The sequence below is a fragment of the Eulemur rufifrons genome, chromosome 22 (genome assembly GCF_041146395.1).
Source record: "Eulemur rufifrons isolate Redbay chromosome 22, OSU_ERuf_1, whole genome shotgun sequence".
NCBI classification, from domain to species: Eukaryota; Metazoa; Chordata; class Mammalia; order Primates; family Lemuridae; genus Eulemur; species Eulemur rufifrons.
The window spans coordinates 790,245-817,797 of NC_091004.1; the positions used below are offsets into that span (position 1 = coordinate 790,245).

Genomic DNA, 27,553 nt, shown 5'->3' on the forward strand with positions numbered 1-27,553 from the left:
AGCCGTGGCCAGATAACTATTCAACATTCTTCCCCAATACAGAGTTTTGTAAAAAAAAAAATCTTGAAGTTTTAACGCTACCGGCCGCATGCTCTGAGCTATGATGCGGTGGAGGAGGAGGAGGGGAGAGAGGAGGAGGAGGGAGGAGGAGGGAGGAGGGGGAGGAGGGAGAGGGGGAGGGGAGAGGGGGAGGGGAGAGGGGGAGGAGGGAGAGGGGGAGGGGAGAGGGGGAGGGGAGGGGGGAGGGGAGGGGAGGGGAGGAGGAGGGGGAAGAGTAGGGGGAAGAGGAGGAGGAGGAAGGAGGGGAAGAGGACGGGGAGGAGGAGGGGAAGAAGACGGGGAGGAGGAGGGGAAGAGGACGGGGAGGAGGAGGGGGGAGGGGGGAAGAGGAGGAGGGGGGAGGGGGGAAGAGGAGGAGGAGGGGGGAGGGGGGAAGAGGAGGAGGAGGGGGGAGGGGGGAAGAGGAGGAGGAGGGGGGAGGGGAGGAGGAGGGAGGGGAGGAGGAGGAGAAAGGGGAGGGAGAGGGGGAGGAGGAGGAGGGGCAGGAGGAGGAGGAGGAGGAAGGGGATGGAGGTGAAGGAGGAGGGGGGAGGAGGAGGGGGATGGAGGTGAAGGAGGAGGGGGAGGAGGAGGGGGATGGAGGTGAAGGAGGAGGGGGAGGGAGAGGGGGAGGAGGGGGAGGGAGAGGGGGAGGAGGGGGAGGGAGAGGGGGAGGAGGGGAGGAGGAGGGGGAGGAGGAGGAGGAGGGAGAGGGGGAGGGAGAGGAGGAGAGAGAGGAGGGGGAGAGGGAGGGGGAGGGGGGGAGGAGGAGGGGGAGGGGGAGGAGGAGGGGGAGGAGGGGGAGGAGGAGGGGGGAAGAGGAGGAGGAGGGAGGAGTGGGAGGAGGAGTGGGAGGAGGGGGCGGAGGGGGAGGAGGAGGGGGCGGCGGGGGAGGGGGAGGGGGAGGGGGAGGAGGGGGAGGAGGAGGCGGGGGAGGAGGGGGAGGAGGAGGAGTGGGAGGAGGAGGGGGAGGGGGAGGGGGAGGAGGGAGAGGGAGGAGGGGGAGGAGGGAGAGGGAGGAGGGGGAGGAGAGAGAGGGAGGAGGGGGAGGAGGAGGAGGGGAGGAGGAGGAGGGAGAGGAAGAGGAGGAGGAGGGAGAGGGGGAGGGAGAGGAGGAGTGGGAGGAGGAGGAGTGGGAGGAGGAGGAGAAGGGGGAGGAGGGGAGGGGGAGGAGGGGGAGGAGGGGAGGAGGAGGAGGGGGAGGAGGGGGAGGGGGAGGAGGGGGAGGGGGGAAGAGGAGGAGGAGGGAGAGGGGGAGGGAGAGGAGGAGTGGGAGGAGGAGGAGTGGGAAGAGGAGGAGGAGGGGGAGGAGGGGAGGAGGAGGAGGGGGAGGGAGGGGGAGGAGGGGGAGGAGGGGGAGGAGGGGGAGGAGGAGGGGGCATCGCCCACCGTCTCCTTCCAACAGCAGCTGCCTGGCAGCTCGGTCACAGCTGGGCTGGAATCCGGCCCCACGGTGCCACCAGGGCCACGTCCACCCCGCAGGGCGGCAGAGGTGACGCGTGGGGGGCGTCACCCTGTGGCACCGCCCGCTGCTGAAGTCCTTTTCTCTTCCTGACGGCACAAGTGCTGTACTGCTGGGACCGTACCTTGCCTCGCAAAGCGCTGCACTGGGAAACGCAGCGTCCCTGTACCCCAAGCTGCTCCCTGGTAGGGCCGAGGGAAGACGCCTTCCAGGAGGGCACCCCAGAGTCTGCCGGGAACGAGGCTGGCCCTCTGCGAAGGAACCACGTGCGGCCTCCCCAGGTGGTCCACGTCTCCGGAGAAGCGCAGCCCGGGACGTGGCCCTCGGGGGCCCCTGTCACTGCAGGTCCGGTAGGGCCACGGCGCTTCCCGGGAACACGGCGGCGGCTTCGGGCAGCAAGTCCTGCAAAAGCCAAGCGGCGCAGTGAGCGGGGAGAGAGGACGGGCAGGGACGTGGCGCGGGGCACGGGGACGCTGGGCCCCGCCGGCCAGGCACACGCGAGGAGCCCCCCGCAGCCCCCCACGGCAGGCCCCCGACACTCGACTTCTCCTCCTTGCAAACGGCACGTTTCTCCCCTTATTTTAAGCACACGTTCTTTGGTGGCAAAGTGTGAGATAGGAACAAAAATCAGGGGACATCAATTCCCGATGACACGGTCAATGTTTCCAGATTGTTCTCCACGCTCACTGACGCAGACTGTCACATTTAAGCACCTCTGTGCCTTGTTCCAGAAACAAAAGCCTTTTTTTTTTGAGACGAGTCTGGCTCTGTCACCCGGGCTAGAGTGCCGTGGCGTCAGCCTCGCTCACAGCAGCCTCAGACTCCTGGGCTCAAGCGATCCTCCTGCCTCAGCCTCCCGAGTAGCTGGGACGACAGGCATGCGCCACCATGCCCAGCTAATCTTTTCTGCATATATTTTTAGTTGTTTGGCTAATTTCTTTCTATTTTTAGCAGAGACGGGGGTCTCGCTCTTGCTCAGGCTGGTCTTGAACCCCTGACCTCGAGCGATCCTCCCGCCCCGGCCTCCCAGAGTGCTGGGATGACAGGCGGGAGCCACCGCCGCGCCCGGCCAACAAAAGCCTCTTTAGCTAGTTCTGGAAGCAACCCTGCTCCCCGCCCCGGCAGGCATTGAGCGCCGACTCCAGGGCTCAGGCTGGGGACCGCGCACTGTGGCGGCCGCATCCGGGCCCTGCTGCTGTTGGCAGAAACTTCCTGCTCCCCACCCATTCCAGGCTGCAATGGACACCTCCCAGCTAGTTCCTTCTTTACGACCTTATTTCTTTAGGGACGGAGTCATGCTCAGGGGCTGCCAACACTGCCCTCCTCCGCGGCCTGGGGGCGGCCACGCCTCCCACCAGCCTTTTGGTCGCCATTTGGATTTATTTTTTTTTTCCCCCCAGCATATCACGGGGGTACAAATGTTTAGGTTACATATATATATATATGTCTCTGCCCCATCTGAGTCAGAGCCTCAGGCGTGTCCAGCCCCCAGACGGTGCACACCACACCCACTGGGTGTGAACGCACCCATCCCCTGCTCCCCTTCCCACCTGCCCGACACCCGGTGAGCGTCACTACTCTCTGTGCACGTACGTGTTGGTCTGTTAGAACCAATGCGACGGCGACCACGCGTGGTGCTTGGTTTTCCATTCTTGGGATACTTCGCTTAGTAGAATGGGTTCCGGCTCCATCCAGGAAGATACAAGAGGCGCCATATTGGTTCTTACAGCTGAGTAGAACTCCATGGTGTCCATAGACCACATTTTATTAATCCACTCATGGATGGATGGGCACTGGGGGTGTTTCCACGTCTTTGCAATGGTGAATTGTGCTGCTATAAACATTGGGGTGCAGGTGTCTTTGTGATAGAATGTCTTTTGTTCCTTTGGGTAGATGCCCAGTAACGGGATTGCTGGATCCAACGGTACGTCTACTTGAATCCGTTTAAGGAATCTCCACATTGCTTTCCACAGGGGTTGCGCTAGTTTGCAGTCCCACCCGCCGTGTACGAGTGTTCCCGTCTCTCCGCATCCACGCCAGCATTTATTGTTTTGGGGACTTTTAGATAAAGGCCGTTCTCACTGGAGATAAGTGAGATCTCATTGTGCGTTTGATTTGCATTTCCCTGACGATTAGACACGTTGAGTATTTTTTCATATGTTTTTTGGCCATGAGTCTTCTTTTGAAAAGTTTCTGTGCGTGCCCTTGGCCCACTTTTGAATGGGGTGTGGTTTGATCTTTTTTCCTTGCTGGTTTTCCTGAGTTCTATCTCAACGTTTGGTTTTATTGGGCATGTACCCAAAAGAACAGAAGACATTCTATAACCCAGACGTCTGCACCCGAATGTTTAGAGCAGCACAATTCACAATTGCGAAGACATGGAAACAACCCAAGTGCCCACCCATCCATGAGTGGATTAATAAAATGCGGTGTATGTACACCATGGAGTTCTACTTAGCCATAAGAAACAATGGTGATCTGGCACCTCTTGTACTTTCCTGGAAAGAGCTGGAACCCATTCTACCAAGTGAAGTATCCCAAGAATGGAAAAATAAGCACCACGTGTACTCACCGTCAAACTGGTTTCCCTGATCATCACCTAAGAGCACCTTTAGGAGTAACAGCGATCGGGTGTGGGGCAGATGTGGGTGGGGGAGGGGATGGGTGTACACATACACGATGAGTGTGATGCTCACCGTGTAGGGGATGGACACGCTTGAAGCTCTGACTCGGGGGTGGGGGGGCGGGGGGGGTGCAAGGGAACTATACATAACCTAAACTTTTGTACCTCCACAATATGCTGAAATAAGAATAAAAAAAAAATAAAACTTTTAATTAAAAAAAAAAACAAAACTATTCTCCTTCCAAAAAAAAAAAAACTATTCCTCTTCAAAAAAAAAAAAAAAAAACTATTCCCGTTAAAAAAAAAAAAAACTATTCCCCTTCAAAAAAAAAAAAAAAAAAACTATTCCCGTTCAAAAAAAACAAACAAACAAACAAAAAAAAACTATTCCCCTTCCAAAAAAAAAAAAATTTGGTTTTGATGTTAAGGGAAATATTGAATAGCCCAATTTGAACACACAAAAAAACTACCATTTCCATTTGCACGGGTTTAAAGAAGTACGCACTGAAGCCCGGTTGTTAGAAACGTGACAAGCTTCAGCTTTCACTGTTTGATACGCAACTCTGAACGCTCGCGCGTGGCCCCGTCCTCAGCTTAACCTAACCACTCACTGAGTCGCCTGCCGGATGCGCCTGGGCTGATTTCTCGGCACTGACGTTGGCTTCGCAGGGACCACGCACCTGAACCTCACTCCACCCGCCGTCCCCGAGACATCCCCGCCACCGACCCGCAGCCCTCGGGGAAGCCCGGAGCTCGGCCACGGTCCCCAAGTGACAGAGACAAAGGCCGCCGCGCGGCCCCCAGACCTGGAGGACGTAGAGGGGCAGGTCCACCGTGACCTCGGGCAGCTGCAGGCTGGGGACCGGCAGGACGCCGTCGCCGGAGGGCTCGTCCTGGGGAGGGAAGGCAGAGAGGCTGTTCACAGGCGCGGCAGACACGGGCCACGCCGCCCGCACCCTGGCCCACGGAGTCCCTGTCACTGTCGCGCCCGCTCACCGTGCTCCAGGGTGGCCCCGGGCACCCAGCGGTGACAGCTATCGGGGGGCTGGGGGCTGGGGGCTGCTCGCTCCCCACCCGGCCCTCACGCTCTCGCCTCGATTCCAGCCCAAGGGCCAGTGGCCTCGGCTGGGCCTGAAACCTTCTATCTGGGCTCCTTCTCCTTCCACACTCAGAAGTCCTCCCTGCAGTCAGCCCACATGCCAGCTGCCCTCCTGGGGGGTGTTCCAGAACTCTCCGCAGGTGCTCTCCAGCACCCCCTCGCACCCCGTGCCCGAGCTCACCCAGAGGCCAGCTGGCAGGGACCGGGGCGGACGGAGGGGGTCCCTGAGGAGAAGGGGTGCTGGCTGGGCCCCTCGGCATCTTGGCAAGGACCGGGACAGTGTCCTGTCCCTGCACGTCCAACCCTGGCCATCCACAGCCTAGCGGTCACCTCCTGGGGCCGCCGCCCCGGCCACCTCTCGATGCTCCTGCCGCCCTGGGGACCGGCCACGTGGCCAGCGCTGAGCACCGATCCCCAGGGGACGAGACTGAGGCCGGAGGGCTCAAGGAACCAGCCCAGGACCCGGCTGGTCAAGGGCGGGAGGAGGATTCCAACCCAGCCGGCTCTGTCCTCACGGCCCGCCTCTCTCACTGGGTGTCTCTTAGAGAAACCACCCCCTGCTAACGCCCTTCCAATCTGCTCCTCTGTGCCCACGACACCAGGACACCAGCGAAGCCTCTGGTCCTACCTGCCCCACCTCTGACCTGGTGGCCGTGACCGTGACCTCGGGCCCTCAAACCACCCTCCAGCCCCCTGCGGTCCCCGTCTCTGGGAAGCTCTTAACTCTGCACAAGCTCCAAGCTGCGCCAGCCCATGTTCCCAAACCTGGGGACAAGGGACAGGCGTTCTGGCTCATCGCCACATACCTGAGCCTCTGGGTCCCCAACCCTGACCCATCCTGGTTTCCCACCAGCGCTGGGGGCCCCTGCCAGCTGCCGGCCTCCCCAGCCTGCACCACCCAGGCCACCCTCCTCTCAGCTGCGCCCTGTGCCCGGCCCGTGTCCTTCAGCAGCTTCTCCCGGACTACAGACCCCGGAGTTTTTTTTGAGACAGAGTCTCACTCTGTCGCCCGGGCTAGAGTGCCGTGGCGTCAGCCTCGCTCACAGCAACCTCAGACTCCTGGGCTCCAGCGATCCTCCTGCCTCGGCCTCCCGAGTCGCTGGGACTACAGGCATGCGCCACCATCCCTGGCTCATTTTTCTTTTTTGTAGAGATGGGGTCTTGCTATGTTGTCCAGGCTGGGCTCAAACTCCAGGGCTCAAACCATCCTCCTGCCTCAGCCTCCCGAGTAGCTGGGACTACAGGCATGCGCCACCACGCCCGGCTCATTTTTTCTATATATATTTTTAGCTGTCCAGCTAATTTCTTTCTATTTTTAGTAGAGACGGGGTCTCGCTCTTGCTCAGGCTGGTCTTGAACTCCTGACCTCGAGCGATCCTCCCGCCTCGGCCTCCCAGAGTGCCGGGGTGACAGGCGGGAGCCACCGCGCCAGGCCCCCCGGAGGTGTTTTTTTTTTTTTTGGTCTCGAAACTCTTCTTCTGAGTCTCAGAGTCAGAGCTCGCTCGGCCCTGGAAGGTTCTACGCCATCTGTGATGGCGTTTCCCCGCCCCCTGGGGAGATCTCCAGCTCCCGGAGCGAAAAGCAACGACACAGGGGCGACCTGGTGACCGGGCCAGGCCCGAGCTAGACCCTCGCAGCTGTGACGTCTCCTCTCTCTCTGTCCTGGTCCTTCCCCGTCATCTCAGTCCCTTATTCCAGCCCCTCAAGGCACAGGCGGGGGGTCTCGGGGTGGGGACGCGATTGCCCAATGCAAATATCTGCGGATCCTGGACACCGTCTACCCGCTTCTGCTGCAGACAGGCCCCCCCACCCCCCACCCCCTGCCTGGGGCCCTGGGCAGCGGAGGGGGCAGGCTGGGAAGGGTTGGCATTCAGGACGGGACACGGGGCAGCCGAGATGAGGGGTGCCGGACGCCGCGTGTCCCCCGTCCCCGGCTCTCACCTGCAGCAGTGACATCCCGGCACACGGGGCCCCGGCTGTGGCTGCCACCGCGCCAGGCACCGGGAGGCCGCCCGAGCACGCGTGGACCTGCGGGGGGCCGATCCTGCCGTCGGTGACGGTCCCTTCCGGAGACTCGGAGGCTCCTGCAACGAAACAGGTCAAACACCAGCGCGGCCCATCCACGGTCGCCCGGTCGGGGCCCCGTCCTCGCTGAGGCCGCGCCGCGGAGGGGGTGACACGGTCTCCCCGTCACCTGCTCCTCCGCACGGCGGATCCCGACCACGTGCAGTCACTCAGCAGGAACGATCCCGAGGCAGGAGGTGAAAACAAAACCAAACCAGACAACAGAAAGCCCGGGATTCTGGTTCAAACATTTCCGAAGCCTGTGCCACGTGAAACAGAAGAGGCCGGGGGACAGTAACTCCCAGCTAGGTGACAGCCACGGCCCAGGCCACCCTGCAGGAAGAAAGGGGAGGAGGCTGGCGGCTCAGACGCCTTGAGATGTTGACAGTGAAAACGTGTGGTAACAATGAGATCCCCGACTTCATGTCAGGGCGCGATCCAGCCACTCCTAGACTGCAGGCCAGCGGTCCCCGCGCTTTGGGGCACCAGGGACCAGTTTCAAGGAAGACAGTTTTCTATGGGTGGGGAGAGGAGGGGGAGGGGAGAGGAGGGGAGGGGTGGAGGGGAGGAGGGGAGGGGTGGAGGGGAGGAGGGGAGGGGTGGAGGGGAGGAGGGGAGGGGGGAGGGGAGAGGAGGAGGGGAGGGGAGGGGGAGGGGAGGGGAGGGGGAGGGGAGGGGAGGGAGGAGGGGAGGGGAGGGGAGGAGGGGAGAGGAGGAGGGGAGAGGAGGAGGAGAGAAAGGGAGGAGAGGAGGGGAGGAGGGGAGGGATGGGGGAGGTGAGGGAGGGAGGGATAAGAGGAGGGGGGAGGGGAGGGATGAGGGGAGGGGAGGGGTAAGGAGGAGGAGGAGGGGAGGGGAGGGGAGGAGGAGCAGGGAGGGGAGGGGTGAGACACAGCTCAGGCCCTGATGCCAGGCGTTTTCCTAACAGGCCACCCACTGGCACGGGGCCGTGGCCCAGGGGCCGGGGACTGGGGGTCCCCACCACTCCTATCTCTGGGTCAGGACCCCTGGAGGCCCACGGAAGTGTCCCAAGGCCGAGCCGGAGGAAAAGCCCCTCTGTGGGTTGGCATTTTACACAGCAGCTCTGGTGTGAACTTCCTAATTACACAATCAATGTGTTTTTCAAACACAAAGGTAGAAAATGCTCCTAACAAAATACCCACAACTTCCACGCTCATAAAATAAAACCATCTGTGTGCGGTTGTATATATCCTGCCGTTTTTGTTTCTAGGCAAATACCTTCACCAACGCGTCTATTATCAACACACCCAGCTTTTTTTTTCTTTTTTTTTTTAAATAAACACAGACAGCAAAACACATGCACAAAGTATATCAGTTTTACTGGACATTTGAGGTATTTTATTTATTTTGTTTTTTTTTGAGACAAAGTCTGGCTCTGTCGCCCGAGCTAGAGTGTCGTGGCGTCAGCCTCGCTCACAGCAGCCTCAGACTCCTGGGCTCAAGCGATCCTCCTGCCTCAGCCTCCCGAGTAGCTGGGACGACAGGCATGCGCCACCGAGCCTGGCTCATTTTTCTTTTTTTCTTTTTTGTAGAGATGGGGTCTTGCTATGTTGTCCAGGCTTGGCCTCAAACTCCAGGGCTCAAGCAATCCTCCTGCCTCAGCCTCCCGAGTAGCTGGGACAACAGGCATGCGCCACCACGCCCGGCTCATTTTTTCTGTATATTTTTAGTTGTCCTGATCATTTCTTTCTATTTTTAGCAGAGACGGGGTCTCGCTCTTGCTCAGGCTGGTCTCGAACTCCTGACCTCGAGCGATCCTCCCGCCTCGGCCTCCCTGAGTGCTGGGATGACAGACGGGAGCCCCCGCACCTGGCCCCTTAGGGATTCCTGCCTTACACAATTATCCCGAGACCTCCTTGGACTTTCAAAGGCAACTGCGGGCAGAGTGGCCTGTCTGCAGAAAGTCCCTTGAGGACAGGCCGGGGACTCGAGCGCCGGCCCCTGCTCGATCACCGCCCAGACCTCGGCTCCCGTTCCCAGACTCGCTCCTAATGGCTCCCCGGCCGCCTCCTGTGCCGCCCGTGAGTTTATTTTCAAAACAGCACCTGGAATCACCCTCTCGAATATCGCTTTTCTAATTATACCCTCTGCTGTGTTCCCGTCCAACTCCATGACGTACGAGGCCCTCATCAAGCTGGCTGGCCCTTCTAGAACGTTCCCCCAGCTCAGTCGCTCCAGCAACTGCCTCAGGCTCTGCAGGGATGCCCGGCTGTCCCCTGGGCCCAGGGACAGGGACCGAGGCTCCATTCTTACCTCCCGGCACCTTCTCTGAAGGCTCCCCTGCCCCTGACCACTGGAGTCTGAGTTTTACTCATTTTTTCTGGTGATTCTGGTTGCTTTTCCAATAAACTGTCAAATCATCTCTAAATCACTGGTCTCCTCCCCATAGGTCTGTATTACTGTTTGCTTTACTTCAACGTTGAGAACCTCCAGGACAAGGCCGGGCGCGGTGGCTCCCGCCTGTCATCCCGGCACTCGGGGAGGCCGAGGCGGGAGGATCGCTCGAGGTCAGGAGTTCCAGACCAGCCTGAGCAAGAGCGAGACCCCGTCTCTACTAAAAATAGAAAGAAATTATCTGGACAGCTAAAAATATATATAGGAAAAATTAGCCAGGCGTGGTGGCGCATGCCTGTCGTCGCAGCTACTCGGGAGGCTGAGGCAGGAGGATCGCTTGAGGCCAGCCTGGACAACATAGCAAGACCCCATCTCTACAAAAAAGAAAAATGAGCCGGGCGTGGTGGCGCATGCCTGTCGTCCCAGCTACTCGGGAGGCTGAGGCAGGAGGATCGCTTGAGCCCAGGAGTCTGAGGCTGCTGTGAGCGAGGCTGACGCCACGGCACTCTAGCCTGGGCGACAGAGCCAGACTCTGTCTCAAAAAAAAAAAATAATAATAATAATAATAATTTAGCAGAAAAACCTGACCTGATGTGAAGCTCTTTACGGTCTTACTCGAGCCCACTTAGGTATATTTTGAAAAGCCCCAATGTAGTCACTAGGGGCGTTGAGTAACAGGTGACACACATACCACATATTACCGTTCTGGAATCTGAAATAGCCTGAGTTCAAACACAGCTGGGGTGGGCTAACAGACACAAATACACGTCCCAGCACCAGCCGGGGACAGCCCAGCACGGTGACACGTGGCCGCCTCGAGCCTGTGTCGTCTCCGTGTCTTGGATTCTAAACACCCGTCTCCCAGAAAAGGGAGCCAGGGCAGCGGACAGGGTCTACACAAGATCAGCCTGGCGGTGCCTTCTGGAAGTTCTCGGAACAAAAAGCCAGCACGGGCCACGTCGACAGGACACAAGCGGAGGGGCCTCCCCTGGTCAGAGTGTCTGTCTGCTGACCTTGGCCGTGGCCCTCTCCCGGCAGTCTGCGCCATATCCGGCCGGAGGCCCTCGGGGACTCTGCCCCGGGCCCGTCTGCCCTTGGCGGGCTTCGATCTCTGTCCTTTGCCTGCGACACCCGTGAGCGCAACGGCTTTCGACCGAGTCCGTCTAGAAAATTACTGAAGCTAAGGGTGGTCTTAGGGACCCCCCCCCCAACTTTGCTCTACCGCAAGATAAACATTTATTAATCATAAAGGGGAAATGTGACAAGTTGACTGTGGAGGAACCTGCCAGGTCACCGCTCAGGGCAGTGACCGAGGTCGGCCCGCCCGCCGCACGGGGACAGCACAGCCCCTCCCCCGACCCCGACAGGACGCAGCGGGGACGGCGTCTCGCCTGCAGCTCCAGCAAACGCCAGCCTCACGCTGGTGACGAGCAGGCGCCGGGAACACCGGCGGGCAGGGACGGTCGGACCCGCCCTCTGCAAAGGCGCCGTGGCAGGCAAGCGTGGGCTAAGGCCGTGACACAGGCCGGGGTGGGGGGGGAAGGGACAGATGACAAGCGCAGGTACGTGGGAGCCTGGACACACGGTCTGGGGCAGAGACGGGCACTGTCACCCGGCTCCAGGACGGTGGCACAGCCTGGATGAACACACTCCCCAGCGCAGGACACCGTCACCCGGGGAGGCTGGAGGACTCAAAGGTGTGACAATACGCACACAGCACCAGTCCCCGGGGACACAGGTTTCCTCTGAGTCTAATGTCACAGCACACGAAACATCAGGCCGGGCGCGGTGGCTCACGCCTGTCATCCCGGCACTCTGGGGAGACCAGCCTGGACAACATAGCAAGACCCCGTCTCTAAATAAAATACAAAAAATCAGGCCGGGCACGTGCGGTGGCTCACGCCTGTCATCCCGGCACTCTGGGGAGACCAGCCTGGACAACATAGCAAGACCCCGTCTCTAAATAAAATACAAAAAATCAGGCCGGGCACGTGCGGTGGCTCACGCCTGTCATCCCAGCACTCGGGGAGGCCGAGGCGGGAGGATCGCTCGAGGTCAGGAGTTCGAGACCAGCCTGAGCAAGAGCGAGACCCCGTCTCTACTAAAAATAGAAAGAAATTATATGGACAACTAAAAATATATATAGAAAAAATGAGGCGGGCGTGGTGGCGCATGCCTGTCGTCCCAGCTACTCGGGAGGCTGAGGCAGGAGGATCGCTTGAGCCCAGGAGTCTGAGGCTGCTGTGAGCGAGGCTGACGCCACGGCACTCTAGCCCGGGCAACAGAGCAAGACTCTGTCTCAAAGGAGAAAAAAAAAAAAAAAAAAAAGAAAATGAAACATCGGGGGAAAAACACAGCTGGCCCCAAAGGCTCTGGACAAGGGACGGTGGCCTGTCCTCAGATCCCTGTCTCTCTGGGCCGTTCCTGGTACTTTGAGGGGGCTTTTTGGAGCGGCAAGAGGTCCCCAACCCTTACCTGGACGTTTCTCCACTGTCTTCACACGTGAAACCAGATACCTGGCAGGTCCCAGGCCATTAAATGTCTAAACCAACGTGTGTTAAAATACTCTGACCATCATTGGACGACGTTAAGAAACCAAGTCACCATTTGAAACCTGATAAAAGATTCAAACGCCTGGACTTTCTTGTACAAACGCGTAGCTCAGGGTAAAGAAAGGGTCAGGCGTTGCTGTTCGCAGGTATGTTCTAGAAGAACGACGGGATCAGAGTGTCACCCTTCTGCAACCCCCGGAGAGTTCACGGACCTGGCCGCTCGTCATCGGCGGCTGCTGACAACACAGGACAGGCCACCAGGGGCCGGGGGCCTCCTGCGAGAGCCCCCCCGCCACCGCCCAGCCATCAGATCACATCTCTAGGTAGAATGCACCGTTTATAGGAAACACACACACACACACACACAAAAACGGAGGGACCCGTTAAAACTACGTCACGGTTGACGCCATCGGGAGAATCCAGACTGGCGAATTCGACAGAAACAAACAACTCCGTTTGTTCCGCGAAAACCCGGGGGAGGAGAGAGGACAAAACTCCGGCTGCGAAGGAGACTTAAGACATTTTATCAACCGACAGGGATGCATGAACCTCATTAGAATCCGGACGGCAACCGTCACAACACGCGGGTGGCATTGGGGACGACTGACAAAATTGCAAGGCTTGCTAGGTGCTGATATTCAGCAAACGCTGGCTTAAAGAAATGGTGACATCATCATTTAAATGATGACATCATTTAAATGGTGACATCATCATTTAAATGGTGACATCGTTTAAATGGTGACGTCATCATTTAAATGGTGACATCGTGGTTTAAAAAAAAATGGTGCTTATCATTTTTTTTTTTAAAGTGTCCTTATTTTTTTTTAAACGGAACGCTGAACTATTTAACAAGAACGGTCATCAAAAGATCAAGCCATCTGTCCCGATGGTAGCCCGGGGGGGCTGGGGGTGGGGGAGGCAAGGGCAATATACATAACCTAAACTTTTGAACCCCCCTAATATGCTGAAATAAAAAAAAAATAAAAAACAATAAAAAAGATGGTACTCCATGCAACACACTGAATGCGACGTGTATTCTAAACTTGAACGTCTACAGTACGCTTTTCCCGTTCAAGTTCAAGACTATCTACCAGGTTCAATAAAGACACCTGGCCGCCTTCACGAACTCTGCCCGGTCCGCGCTGAACTTTTCTAGACATTTCTACCGCCGCACTGCGGTCACCTTGAAAGTTCCATTTTGGCACTTCCTGCGCCGTGGAGGTGTCTCTTCCTAAGTCATAATCTACGCCGGCGTTTTACAACGTCCGTTATAGGGAAATATTCGCATTCAGAAAACGGATTAACAAAACACAGGCAGTTGTTATTTATTTTAAGTGAGAAGCCGCGGTGTACGATTAAAACTAGAGAGGGAGAGACAGAAGATCGTTGTCACTGATCCTCTTAATATTACCTTAATATACCTCTTAATACGTCCAGGATAAACTTTAAATAAATCTACAAGACACATGAAATACACAAAGTAATACATTGTAACAATTCACTGATTCTTTCACAAAGGGATTCACCGGTTTCCTCCCAGCACTGTGTCCCCCTGTCCCATTTTCGGAAGAGACAGGCGCACGAGGCCACCACCTACCGAGTCGTGTTTGGTCCACGAGGTGTTTTGTTTTTTTTTTTTTTTAAAAAAAAATTCAACTAACTTGCTGACATTTTTAAACAAGATTTCAACGTCACTCAGGACTGGAAGTCACCCTGCCACAGGTCACAAGGGGTGGCTCCGGGTACCGCTGCCCTTGGGGACAGTGGCAGCAGCCCCCCCCCCCCCAGGGTCTCTGCCACGCCAAGGTCAGCAGGGCCAGCGGCCCCTCCCTGCTTTCCCGACACCTGGCTTTGCTCATTTACCTGAGTAGCTTTTTCCAGGTACCTGACGCTTGTGTAAGAACCCTTAACTTTCCTTTCTTTTCTTTTTTGAGACAGAGTCTGGCTCTGTCACCCGGGCTAGAGTGCCGTGGCGTCAGCCTCGCTCACGGCAGCCTCAGACTCCTGGGCTCAAGCGATCCTCCCGCCTCGGCCTCCCGAGTCGCTGGGACGACAGGCATGCGCCACCATGCCCGGCTCATTTTTTTTTCTTTTTTGTAGAGATGGGGTCTTGCTATGTTGTCCAGGCTAGCCTCAAACTCGGGGGCTCAAGCAATCCTCCTGCCTCAGCCTCCCGAGTAGCTGGGACTACAGGCATGCACCACCACGCCTAGCTAATTTTTTCTATATATATTTTTAGCTGTTCAGCTAATTTTTTTTTTTTTTTTAGTAGAGATGGGGTCTCGCTCTTGCTCAGGCTGGCCTCGAACTCCTGACCTCAAGCGATCCTCCCGCCTCGGCCTCCCAGAGTGCCGGGATGACAGGCGTGAGCCACCGCATGCGCCTGGCCTGATTTTTTGTATTTTATTTAGAGACGAGGTCTTGCTATGTTGTCCAGGCTGGTCTCCCCAGAGTGCTGGGATGACAGGCGTGAGCCACCGCGCCCGGCCTCACATAGCTTTTTTAGGCAAAACAAACAAACAAACAAAAACCATTTACACCGACGCCAGGCATTTCGTTATTCGTTTTTCTCCTGCGGTTCACATAAAGCTAAGGAGGTGATACGAGGGTGTTCGGAACAGAAAGGTACGACGAGGAACACAGCTCTGTTTTTCCTGCGCGACAGCGCACTCCGGCCCCTGGGGCACCCCGGGGGGACCGTCACGCTCACGGCCTCACCTGCTGCGCTGTGACTTCCTCTCTGCTTTTTTTCCTGGTCTAGTTGCGCGGCCTGGCAATCACTTCCCGCGGACGCCCCACTGTCCTGAGACCAAAGAAAAGGGTGTCAGTCACTGGGTGGAGACCGCCAGGGGAGGGGAGGGAACAAGGGAACAACAGCCGGGCCGCGAGCCAGCTCCCCCCCGGGGACCTAGGGCAGCTCCTGGTGTGACCCCCTCGGAGCCGCCACCAAAGGGACACGGGGAAGCCAGACGCCACGCGCCCGCTGATGGGGACAGCTGAACAAACGCCACAGGTGGGACGACAGACGGGAGTTTTAGTATCCAGAGAAGCAACGTTTATTTCTCCAAAGTCGAAAACATGTTAAAATATCTTACACAGAGACGGTTATAAAATGACGCACACGCTTCTCTGCCTTCTGAAACCAGCCCGCCCGGCCCTTGGGGACCCAGGGTCACCTCCCTGGCGTCGTCACGGCGCCGCACACCCCGCGCAGCAGCGGGCCTGGGGCACGTCCGTCCCGCCTGACGGGGCCACCGCACCCGACGTCTGAAACGTCACCAAGATGGGAACTGGCCAAAGCTCAGGACGTGTCCCCCCCGGGAGAGCCACACGCCATCGGGGATTCAGAGGGGAGTTAGAACTGTCACCAATGTGCGAACGATTTGAAGGGAAAACATGTTTCATGCTTAGCGCTACAGAGAGGGGACGGGCGGCCCCGGCCAGCCCGTGGCGTAACTGTGACCCGCGCACCGCGTGTGACCAGAGAAGCCAGGGGGCCCCACGTCACACAGCCGGCGAGGGAACGAACAAGGCGTTAGGGTCGGGGTCTGGCCGGCTGCTCCGCCTGCCCCCCTGCCCGCCGTAGCTCGAGCTCTGGTGACATCGCGGGGACCCCGAGAGGACCCCCCAGGGCTACCAAGCCCCCACTCGGCTCTGCCCGGCGGCCACCGGCGGTCCCCTGCCCCGTCCTGCCCACGCCACGGCTGCCGGGACAGCCCGAGCAAATGCCACCAGGGGGGACATCAGAACCCAAAGGACAGAGATCGTCCATGGCACAGACTGCAGGAGAAGACACAAACTGGCCCCCCGACAGACCCGTTCCCACGCGCCCTCGCGATCTGTCCTGCATTTCAAACCCTTGACACTTTTTCAAAAGTCGTGGTAAAAATGACATTTAACATTTTGAAGGCGAGAAGAGGTCGCCGGCAATTTAACCTGTGCGAACAAGGAAAAAAAAACAAACAAGGAAAAAAAAAAAAAAAAACAAGGAAAAAAAAAAAAAGGAAAAAAAAAACAAGGAAAAGAAAAAAAAAACAAGGAAAAAAAAAAAAACCCTCCTCGATCGTTCCCATCTGAGACTGAGAAAAAGCCACACTCTCCCCTCCCCCACCCCCAAGAAAGTTGAATTAAATTACTGTGAATTAAATTATATTAAATGCATTAATTGATATAAATACAATTAAAGTTAATATGAACCGTCCAGCCTCAGAATTGGAGAAGTTCTCTGAAAAATTCTCCAAGAAGGAAGGATCACACTTTTTTTTTTTCCTTGTTAATTCTGATCTTTTAAAAAAAAAAAAAAACAAAAATAGTTTGGCGTGGTTTTAAAGTTTCCAGGAAACCTTTAAAGGTAGTTTAAAGTCACGATCGCTCCTCGTCTGGGCCTCGTCGTTAGCTGAAAAGCGCGAAGGCGAAATATCTCAACGTTAGGAAACACCTCGATTTTGGTTTTTTTTGCACAAAAAAGAATCGCGGGATCCCGGGATTCCAAGACTCGAAAAAGACCTCAGAGATCATCTAGCCAAATCCCCTTCAATTTTAGAAACAAACGAGAATTTAAGGCTCGGGTTAAGTGATTTTTTTTTTTTTGCTCAAGGTCGCGGGAGCAAAAGGTCAAGGTCAAGGTCAGATGCGGATTCCCGGACCCGGCAGCCCAGGGCTCCGTCCTCCCGCCGACCAGCGAGAAGCGTCTGCACAGAGAAGGAACCATCCAGAATCTCCTCGGAGCCGAGCGTCAGGGAAGAGAGTGACGCGGTGGCCGCGGGACGGGGCGCTTCATACCAGGTAGAGGCCGCCGGTGGCCACCGTGAGCTCTGCCTCCCGGGGACCGCCGTGTCCTTCCTCCGCCGCCGCCGCCGCCGGGCCGGGCGACACAGCCGGGGACAGCCCTGGGGCTCCGTCCTGCCACCCGGGCCCGGCCGCCCCAGGGCCGGGGGGCGAGTCCGGCTCGACCTTGACCGCGGCCAGCAGTGTGGGGACGCTGCCACCTGCCCGCGGGCTGCCCACAGAGGCTGGCGCGGCGCCGTGGGCCACCGCCGCCGAGCCGTCCCCGGAGGTCACGGGGGGGTGGCGGCTCTTGAGCCAGGTTGTTCACGGGCAGAGCCACCAGACAGCCCAACGTCCCCGCGGTCACAGCCGCGTCCTCCACGCTGGCCCGGACCTGCTGCAGGACGCTGGCCGCTGTCCCCAGAATGAGGGGGCCGTCCAGGCTCGCAGGAAGGTCGCCGTGGGCCACCAGGACCAGCGGGTCCATCTGGCCCGCGGGGCCGCCGCTGGCGGCGTCGTCCCTGCCCAGAGACGAGCTCACGGAAGTGACGTCGATGGTCAAGATCCCCGAGTTCAGAGCCTCGTCCGAGGTGCCCGCGGAACCGTCACCGCCGCCGCCACCAACGGCGGGCGCGTCGGAGAAGAGGGCGGCGAGGTCGATGCTGGCGAGCTCGCTCTGGCCGGGGCCGCCCAGGTCACCGGCGGGCAAGGGAGGACTCGGAGCTTCCAGCTGAGGTAAGAGATCTGAAAAAGGAACGGACGTCTGGTTATTCCACGGCCTCGGAGGACTCAGAAATCCTGCTCTCGCTCACGACGGTCCCAAGCGCCTCCCGACGGGGACACCTGCTGTCCCCTTCCCGGACACCAACGCCCGGCTATCGCCAGGCCTCCCCGGTGACCAAACACACACACACACACACACACACACACACACGGACGGAAGCAAGCGTGTAGCCCCGAACGATGAGCAGAAATAATCCTACAGAACCCTCTTCATCCGGGGTCTAAGCTTTCGGCCATTAAATAGCTGCCTGTTATTCAACTGAGTAATTTACACCATCAGAAATACCCTTGGGCCGGGCACGGTGGTGGCTCCCGCCTGTCATCCCGACACTCTGGGGAGACCAGCCTGGACAACATAGCAAGACCCCGTCTCTAAATAAAATACAAAAAAGCAGGCCAGGCACATGTGGTGGCTCACGCCTGTCACCCCGGCACTCTGGGAGGCCGAGGCGGGTGGATCGCTCGAGGTCAGGACTTCGAGACCAGCCTGAGCAAGAGCGAGACCCCGTCTCTACTAAACATAAAAAGAAATTAGCTGGATAACTAAAAATGTATATAGAAAAAATGAGCCGGGCGTGGTGGCGCAGGCCTGTAGTCCCAGCTACTCGGGAGGCTGAGGCAGGAGGATCGCTTGAGCCCACGAGTCTGAGGCTGCTGTGAGCGAGGCTGACGCCACGGCACTCTAGCCCGGGTGACAGAGTGAGACTCTGTCTGAAAAAAAAAAAAAAAACAGAAAAAAAAAAAAAAAAAAGAAATACCCTTGGGAGAAGAACAAACATTAACATACTTCAAAAAAAAGAAAAAAATGGCAGTGGATATTCAAGCAGTGGTGGGTGCGTGGCCGAGAACACAAGCGATCGGACCAAATGACAGGACCCCTTTAGGCACCGAGCAGGGAGTAAGATGGGAGGGCAATGAACTTCGGCCAAAGAGCCAATACGGCCTCGGCGCTTTTCTTTCCCAAGAACTCGCTGCGGCTTCCGGAGCCCGCGAGCGCCCGGCCCCCGGGGGGAGGGAAAAGGTTCTCCGGGTTCTCTGGCTTTTTATTTCTCCCACGGCAACCGGGAGCCGACCCCAAACTCTTACTATTGCAGCTGTGAACACCCAAGCCAGAGCGCCCCTAATGCTCACCCATAAAGGAAATCTACTCTAGGGGAAAAAAAATCGGATTCAGAATACATTTTTTTTTTTTTTTTGGAGACAGAGCCTGGCTCTGTCGCCCGGGCTAGAGTGCCGTGGCGTCAGCCTCGCTCACAGCAGCCTCAGACTCCTGGGCTCAAGCGATCCTCCTGCCTCGGCCTCCCGAGTAGCTGGGACTACAGCCATGCGCCACCATGCCCGACTCATTTTTTCTCTATATATTTTCAGCTGTCCAGATCATTTCTTTCTATTTTTAGTAGAGACGGGGTCTCCCTCTTGCTCAGGCTGGTCTCAAACTCCTGACCTCGAGCGATCCTCCCGCCTCGGCCTCCCAGAGTGCCGGGATGACGGGCGTGAGCCACCACATGCACCTGGCCTGATTTTTTTGTATTTTATTTAGAGACGGGGTCTTGCTATGTTGTCCAGGCTGGTCTCCCCAGAGTGCTGGGATGACAGGCCTGAGCCACCGCTCCCGGCCACAGAATGTATCTTCTTTAGCTGCCATATTACTTGAAAGTTAAACAACAAAAAAGCCATCAACTCTCCTCCAGCCCTCGCTCCCGTGGGCCGGCTTCCTGCAGGAAACCGAGCCCCGGGCAGCGGGAGCACCTTCCCACTGGGACACAGGAGACGGGCTCGGGGGCTCAGAGAGAGAGAACCAGACCCGGGAAGAGAGGAACTGGCTCGGCATTGGGGACGCAGGTCCCGTGGCGCCACTGGCGGAGGGGACAGGTGCCAGGGAGGCCGGCTCAGTGCGGACTGAACGTCCTTGCACCTCACAGGCCAGGCGGGGGGACTGGAGGGACTGGAGGGTCCGGGGAAGCCGGTGGCAGGAGAGGGTGCACGGGAGGCCACCGGCTGGGCAAGGACGCCACGCCGTCCCCGTCCCGGAGCCCTCGGCAGGGATGGGAGGAACGGCTGTGCTCCCGTTTCTGGCCGCCGGCCGGGCACACGCGCGGCCCCGGCTGCCCGCGGGGCAGGTCGCGGGCGCAGACCTTGGCGCCGGCTGTGCTCCCGGACCACGTGCGCCTTCAGGCTGTGCTTGGAGCGGAAGACGCGGCTGCAGCCGGACGCCGGGCAGCGGCTCTTGGGGGCCGCCACGTCCTGGACGTGCTTCTTGGAGTGGATGTAGAGGCTGCTGCGGGCCGAGAACCGGGCGCGGCACCCTGCGAGAGAGAGAGACAGAGAGAGAGAGACAGAGCGCGAGGGCCACCAGCGCGCAGCGGACGGCCACCCGGGGCCCAGGGGCCAACGACACGTCCCCGCGGGTCGGCTCAGAGTCCCCCGCCGGCCGCCGGCCAAGGGACACAGACCACACGTCCCTGGGAGCGGTGACACGGGGAAGTCAGGTCAAAAGCAAACCGTCTATAAAAGGCGAGAGAGACAGAGCGAGGACCACGAGGACATCCAAAGTCCCGACGCCTCTCATGTCACCGCTGCGAACCCAACGCCCAGCAGCGAGTGTCCCCCAAGAGCTGGGTCCTTCCCGCAGTTGCTGGCAGCTCCCAGCTCCCTTCTGGCTGCCTGTCCCAGCCTGGGCACCGCCCACGTCCCCAGGGCGGCTGCAGCACCTCCCTCGGGCCCTGGCTGTTCACCGCACTCATCGCCTGGGCACCCAGCACCCAGCCCGCTGCTCCTGCACCTCTGGGAGAAGCCTCCTCCCCTCCCCCGGCCGCCTGGGCGACCCAGCCCACCCCACAAGCAGGCCGGGGGCTCCCGCAGCGCCTGTCTGCACCCCCAGCCGTGACGGAAGTGGGCACTGTGTCTCAGTCACACCCCTTAGGTGACGTTCCTCGTGTTCTAAGAGTTGGTCTCGGCCTCCAACGGTGCCTCGCACCCCTTTCTCCAGACGGGGAAACCGAGGCCTGCAGAAGCGGCCTGCCTGAAGCCGTCCAATTCGGGAGTGGCGGAACCAGAACCGTCATTCACGACCGTCCGAGACCAGCTCGCCGCCCCCCGACGCCCAAATCGAACAGGTAACCAAGCAGAGCCACAGACCTGGCCGTGCCAGGGCCTCAGGTCTAACCGGGCCTGAGTGTCGAACGTGTGCTTTTTTTTTTTAAAGGCAGAGTCTCGCTCTGTCGCCCGGGCTAGAGTGCCGTGGCGTCAGCCTCGCTCACAGCAGCCTCAGACTCCTGGGCTCAAGCCATCCTCCTGCCTCAGCCTCCCCGAGTAGCTGGGACCACAGGCATGTGCCACCACGCCCAGCTCATTTTTCTTTTTTGTAGAGATGGGGTCTTGCTATGTTGTCCAGGCTGGCCTCAAACTCCAGGTCTCAAGCCATCCTCCTCCTGCCTCAGCCTCCCGAGGAGCTGGGACGACAGACACACACCACCATGCCCAGCTAATTTTTTCTATATATATTTTTAGCTGTCCAACTCATTTCTTTTCTATATTTAGTAGAGACGGGGCTCTCACTCTTGCTCAGGCTGCTCTCGAACTCCTGACCTCGAGCGATCCTCCCGCCTCGGCCTCCCAGAGTGCCGGGATGACAGGCGTGAGCCACCGCACGCGCCTGGCCTGATTTCTTGTATTTTATTTAGAGACGGGGTCTTGCTATGCTGTCCAGGCTGGTCTCCCCAGAGTGCTGGGATGACAGGCGCGAGCCGCCGCACCCGGCCCCGTGCGCTCTTTCTATCCTGCTCCCAAGACAGCAGGACTCGCTCAACAAGCCAAGCAAAATACTGCGACTCACGCTTACTTTCTCTTTAACCAACTGAAAATGACCTTCAGACCAGCGAAACTGACAATGGAAACATTGGCGCCTTTTTATAGCTCAAAGCGAGGTTTTAAAATCTACCTTGCACGGGGCACTGGAACGGCTTCGTGCCCAGGTGGGTGATGCTGTGGCCCTTCAGGTGTTCCGCTCTCGTGAACGACTTCCCGCAGCCTTCAACGGGGCAGGTGAACCTCCGGTCATCGTCGTGCTTCCTGCCAGGACGGGAAAACCGCGGCGCGGTGATCACTCACGCGACTCACACGCACGGGCCTCAGCGGTGACTCCTCGTTTAAAACTCCGCAAAATGCACCAAACCACAAACTCTCTGCGTTTAAGAAAATCATCAGGCCGGGCGCGGTGGCTCCCGCCTGTCACCCCGGCACTCGGGGAGGCCGAGGCAGGAGGATCGCTGGAGGTCGGGAGTTCGAGACCAGCCTGAGCAAGAGCGAGACCCCGTCTCTACTAAAAAAATAGAAAGAAATGAGCTGGACAGCTAAAAATATACATAGAAAAAATGAGCCGGGCATGGTGGCGCATGCCTGTCGTCCCAGCTACTTGGGAGGCTGAGGCAGGAGGATGGCTTGAGCCCGGGAGTTTGAGGGCAGCCTGGACAACATAGCAAGACCCCATCTCTACAAAAAAGAAAAATGAGCCAGGTGTGGTGGCGCATGCCTATAGTCCCAGCTACTCGGGAGGCTGAGGCAGGAGGATGGCTTGAGCCCGGGAGTTTGAGGGCAGCCTGGACAACATAGCAAGACCCCATCTCTACAAAAAACAAAAAAAGGAAAATTAGCCGGGCATGGAGGCACATGCCTGTAGTCCCAGCTACTTGGGAGGCTGAGGCAGGAGGATCGCTTGAGCCCAGGAGTCTGAGGCTGCTGTGAGTGAGGCTGACGCCACGGCACTCTAGCCCGGGCGACAGAGCGAGACTCTGTCTCCAAAAAAAAAAATTTGAAAAAAAAAAAAAAAAAGACCCTCTTTAAGTCAACTCATAAAGACGGCATCTTTTCCTAAGTGTCATTTCTACACTAAACCCCTCGGCCCCCGGCTGTACAAACTCAGACTAACCACCCAACCTCACCGAGTCTCACCGTAAAACCAGGAGCATAAGAATATCAGCTTCAGAGCTATCGTGAAAATAACTTACTCTACAATAAGTTTAAAGAAAAAAAAAAAAAAAAAGGAACTGTCTTTTTTTAATAAAGTAGGCCAATGAAGTTTTTTTAAAAAAGTATAGAAAAAAACTGTCTCTAGGTGATCAGATTCTGAGTAATTTTCTTTTTATGGTTTTCTAAATTTTCCAAATTACCTACATTGAGTTTTTTTTTTTTTTTTTTTTTTTGAGACAGAGTCGCACTCTGTTGCCCAGGCTAGAGTGAGTGCCGTGGCGTCAGCCTAGCTCACAGCAACCTCAAACTCCTGGGCTCAAGCGATCCTCCTGCCTCAGCCTCCCGAGTAGCTGGGACGACAGGCATGTGCCACCATGCCCGGCTAATTTTTTTTCTATATATATTTTTAGCTGTCCATATAATTTCTTCCTATTTTTAGTAGAGACGGGGTCTCGCTCTTGCTCAGGCTGGTCTCGAACTCCTGACCTCGAGCGATCCTCCCGCCTCGGCCTCCCAGAGTGCTGGGGTGACAGGCGTGAGCCACCACCGCGCCCGGCCTACATTGAGCTTTTTAACAGACTTAAAGAGCATATTTGATATACTCTTAAGAGCTTTTTAATATACTTTAGTAACTTAAAGAAAAATAAAAACAACCACAGATACTTTAGCATCTGTACTGAACCGATGCCTGTGGGTTTCTGCTGCCGGCAGGCCGTTCGTGTTCCAAGCCGGTGACACGGGCCACCCTGCGAGCTAATTACCTTTTGTGCCTGAGAAGTTTGGACATGCTGGTGAAGGTCCAGCCGCAGCTGTCGGAGTCGCAGATAAACGGCCTTTCACCTTATTTAAAAAAGAAAAAGAAAAAAACGTGGCATGGCATGATTATAACTGCAACACCAGCGCGCCCTGGGTCCCCAGCGCCCCGCGACTGGCCGGGCGGCTCCTCACCCGTGTGGCTTCGCAGGTGGACCTTGAGGCGACAGGCCTTGTCGTACCGCTTGTTGCAGCCGGGGAAGGAGCAGGAGAAGCACTCCTGCTCCCGGAAGTGCGCTCGGTTGTGGGAAAACAGGGCGCTCACGGTGATGAACGTCTTCTCGCAGCCTGCGTGGACACACACACACACACACACGCAGAGCCTGCTCGCCGCGGCGTCACGGGCACCAGGGACGCGGCTGACGCCGTCCCGACCCCCGCCCCCCCCACCCGCTGCCGGGGCAACCGTCCCCGCGAAAGCAGGCGAGGGAACACGCGACCCAGCAGCGAGCTCTCCAAAGCGATGATGACCGTTCGCCTTGGGCTGTGTGACGGCTGCCATCGGGGTGGCCGACCGCAGCTGACAGGCACACGCGGGGCCACCTGTCGCAGGCAGCACCACCTGGGGACGGAGTGGCGGATCGAGAGACCGTGCCCCAATCGCAGCCACCTGCGTGCCACACTCAGGGTCCCCTCCGTGCGGTCAGGGGTCCCTGCTGCTCCCGGGGAACCAGGACAACCCCGCAGCAGGAATTCGGCACTGAGGAACGACACTCTGTCCCGCAGGGCCCAGCTGCCAGGCGTCACCCCGCACCCCGGGACGTTTGACAGGCGTCTTTGTGGCGGCTCCTGTAACGCCACACCCTCACCCCTGAGAATCACCGCGCAGCCGGGCAGGTGTCAGCCACCTGCTCGTCCCCAGGAACACTTCACTGGGACAGGGTGATGTTCCCCGAGACCCCAAAGGCATCCTTTCTGGCCTCAGTCTGGTCCCCGCGTCCCACAGGTTGTCCCTGCCGGGCTTGGGGGTATCCACATGCTCGGTCACTTAAATCCGAACAGGGACTCTCTCCGCCTTAGCGAGAACTGTCCCCCGTCCCCGCCCCCATCAGCCATCGCGCCTTCTGATTCCACCTCTGCGATCTCGCGCCTGGAGGTGTCCCCAACGCCATCGCCATGGCCGCAGCCTGGCTCAGGCCCTCGGGGCCATTCGCTAGTTCCTTTCCCGGTCCCAGCCACCTCTGTCACACAAGTCAGCCGACACTGAACCCTCGGGGGGGACCTCATGCCTCCGAGCAGGTGGCATCCCCCATCTTCCCAGTGTCACCCACAGAATGACGCTGCCACCACCGGACTCCCACGAGCCTGCACGGCTGAGAGGCTCCCGGTCATGGCCCCAAGCCACGTTCTCCAAGAAGAGGGATGTGGGGACAGGCGGCGACCCCCCCCGCCCCATTTTCCCCCCATACGCCAACTGCCCTGCGCGAACTCCTACACGCTTTTCCCTTCCCCGCCAGGGAGCTCCTCCGGCTCCTCTAGAGCCACTCGGTCCCTCCGAGAGCGCGTGGCCCCTGCCCACCCTGGGCGAGGAGTTCGCCGTCTTGAGGTCTCACGTTCCCAGGGACGGCGGGGGCGGGGACAACCAGCAGGTGTGGGTTTTGCCCACCGTGCTCAGCCTCAGTCTGCCCATCTGTAAAGTGGGCACCGTTTCTAAACCTGAAAAGAGGATCCTTTCTCCAACTCCGCCACACCGCGAAGTCCAAAGGAAACCAAGGTACAAAAGGCACAAAGAGAGGGACCCGCCGCCGTACACCCGCGATGACACCCTCAGTGTCTCGAGGTCTGGGATCTGGCCGTGGTCATCCTTGTTCCTCCAGGACGGAGCTCAAGGGATACAAAGTATCAGTTAGAAGGAGTAAGCTCTGGACATCTATGGTACAGCGCGGTGACTGTACTTAGTAACAATGTAACAGATACTTGAAAATTCTTAACATGGTAGATCTTAAATGTTCTCACCACAACCTCGTTAATACCCAATGACTGCCGGGCGCGGTGGCTCACACCTGTCACCCCGGCGCTCGGGGAGGCCGAGGCGGGAGGATTGCTCGAGGGCAGGAGTTCGAGACCAGCCTGAGCAAGAGCGAGACCCCGTCTCTACTAAAAATAGAAAGAAATGAGCTGGACAACTAAAATATATGTAGAAAAACTGAGCCGGGCGTGGTGGCGCATGCCTGTCGTCCCAGCGACTCAGGAGGCTGAGGCAGGAGGATTGCTGGAGCCCAGGAGTCTGAGGCTGCTGTGAGCGAGGCTGACGCCACGGCACTCTAGCCTGGGTGACAGAGCCAGACTCTGTCTCAAAAACAAAAAACAACAAAAGAAACCACGCAATGACCGTGAACTTCTAACCGGGGAGACTGAGAAAAACAAAGGCCCTGACTCGGAACTTAGTGCAACTCTCGCCAAGACGCGTCACCACCTGCAATTAGACCAAAGCGGCTTCAGACACACCTGTCACCGCCACCGCCGACAAGGGCGGCTGGCTGTCATTCTCCGTGTGTGTCCCCAAGCAGGGGGGGACCCAATCACCTGGAAGGAAGCAACATACAAACCCCCGCAGCTCGCAAACCCCACCCCTCGCTGACATCGAGCAGCCCCCCCCCCCTTTGAACTGTGCAGGGACAGCGGGGAGGGGGGAGTGGAGAGGGGGGAGGGGGGAGTGGAGAGGGGCGAGTGGGGAGGGGCGAGTGGGGGGTCTGAACTGTGCAGGGACAGGGGGGAGGGGGCGAGTGGGGGGTCTGAACTGTGCAGGGACAGGGGGGAGGGGCGAGTGGGGGGTCTGAACTGTGCAGGGACGGGGGGGAGGGGGCGAGTGGGGGGGTCTGAACTGTGCAGGGACATCGGGGGGCCGAGTCTGGGGGTCCCCCCCTCCCCCACCCCGTCCCCGCGTTACCCGGGAAGTCACACTTGTACGGGCGCTCGGGCTCGAAGTGGCTGCGCTGGTGCGTGCTGAGCCGGGCGTGCGTGGGGAAGCGCTCCCCGCACACCTCGCACTTGAACGTCCCCTCCTGCTCGTGTCCCTTCATGTGCGCCTTCAGGTTGTAGACGGTCGTGAACTTCTTGCCGCAGCCGCCCGCGGGGCAGCCGAAGGGTCGCAGCTTGTCGTGCGCCTGCAGGTGGCGCTTGAGCTTGTAGGACGTGGTGAAGGCCCAGCCGCAGCCCTCCAGCGGGCACTTGAAGGGGCGCCGGGCCAGGCTGCCGCCGTGCGACAGCAGGTGCACCTTCAGCTGGTGCTTCTTGGCGAAGGCCAGCGCGCACTGCGGCTCGGGGCAGCGGTAGCCCGGCGTCGTCGTCGCCGTCGCCGTCGCGGAGGAGGGGGCCCCGCGGCGACCCTCGGCGGGGCGCGGCGGCGGCGGGCCGGGCGCGGGCGGCGCGGTGGCGGCGGCCGCCAGCGTGAAGACGCCGGGGTCGAAGCGCAGCAGCAGGTCCTGGTTGTGGATGGTCACGGTCCCCGTGAGCGCGGTGGCCGCTGTCGCTGTCGCTGTCGCTGTCGCCGCGCCGCTGAGGCCCTGCTCGGGGCGGCCTGCGGGGCCGGGGTCCCCCTCCGGCCGCCCGGGGTCCTCCGCGGCGGCGCCGGCGCCCAGCGCCACCTGCAGCAGGACCACGATGGAGTCGCCGCCGCCACCTCCTCCGTCACCGCCGGCGGCGTCACCGGGGGGCGGCGGCGGCGGCGGGCTCGGCCCGGGTCCCTCGTCTTCCGGGCCCCTCAGCACGAGCAGGCGGCGGCGCGCGGCGTCCGCGCCCAGCGGAGGCCCCCCCTGGCCTCGCCGGAGCCCGCCGGGGCCGCCGCCATGTTGGCTGTCGCCGTCGCCGTCGCCGCCGTCGCTGTCGCCGCCGCGCGCGGTCTGGGCGGCGAGCAGCGTCGGGAGGTCCATGTCGGGCCCAGCGGCGGCGTCGGGAAGCCGCGGCGTCCAACTGAGCGCGACGCGACCCGCCCCGCCCAGCTGCGTGCGTGCGCGCGCGCGTGACGCCGTACGGCCGCCCCTCTCTCCCCGCCCTCCCCAGCCCGTGACGCGGACGGCGCCGACGCT

At 59.0% G+C, this 27,553-nt stretch overlaps 1 protein-coding gene across 1 annotated transcript; it reads right to left on the reverse strand.

Annotated features, from left to right (window-relative positions):
• Positions 1-1,837: 1,837 nt before the first annotated feature.
• Positions 1,838-27,397, reverse strand: ZXDC (ZXD family zinc finger C). The gene is given in 11 exon segments (XM_069497664.1): positions 1,838-1,903; positions 4,931-5,017; positions 7,165-7,307; positions 14,913-14,997; positions 16,977-17,261; positions 17,263-17,705; positions 19,880-20,050; positions 21,685-21,815; positions 23,474-23,552; positions 23,661-23,813; positions 26,416-27,397. Coding segments are annotated over 11 exon segments (2,625 nt in total).
• Between the last annotated feature and the right edge of the window lie 156 nt (positions 27,398-27,553).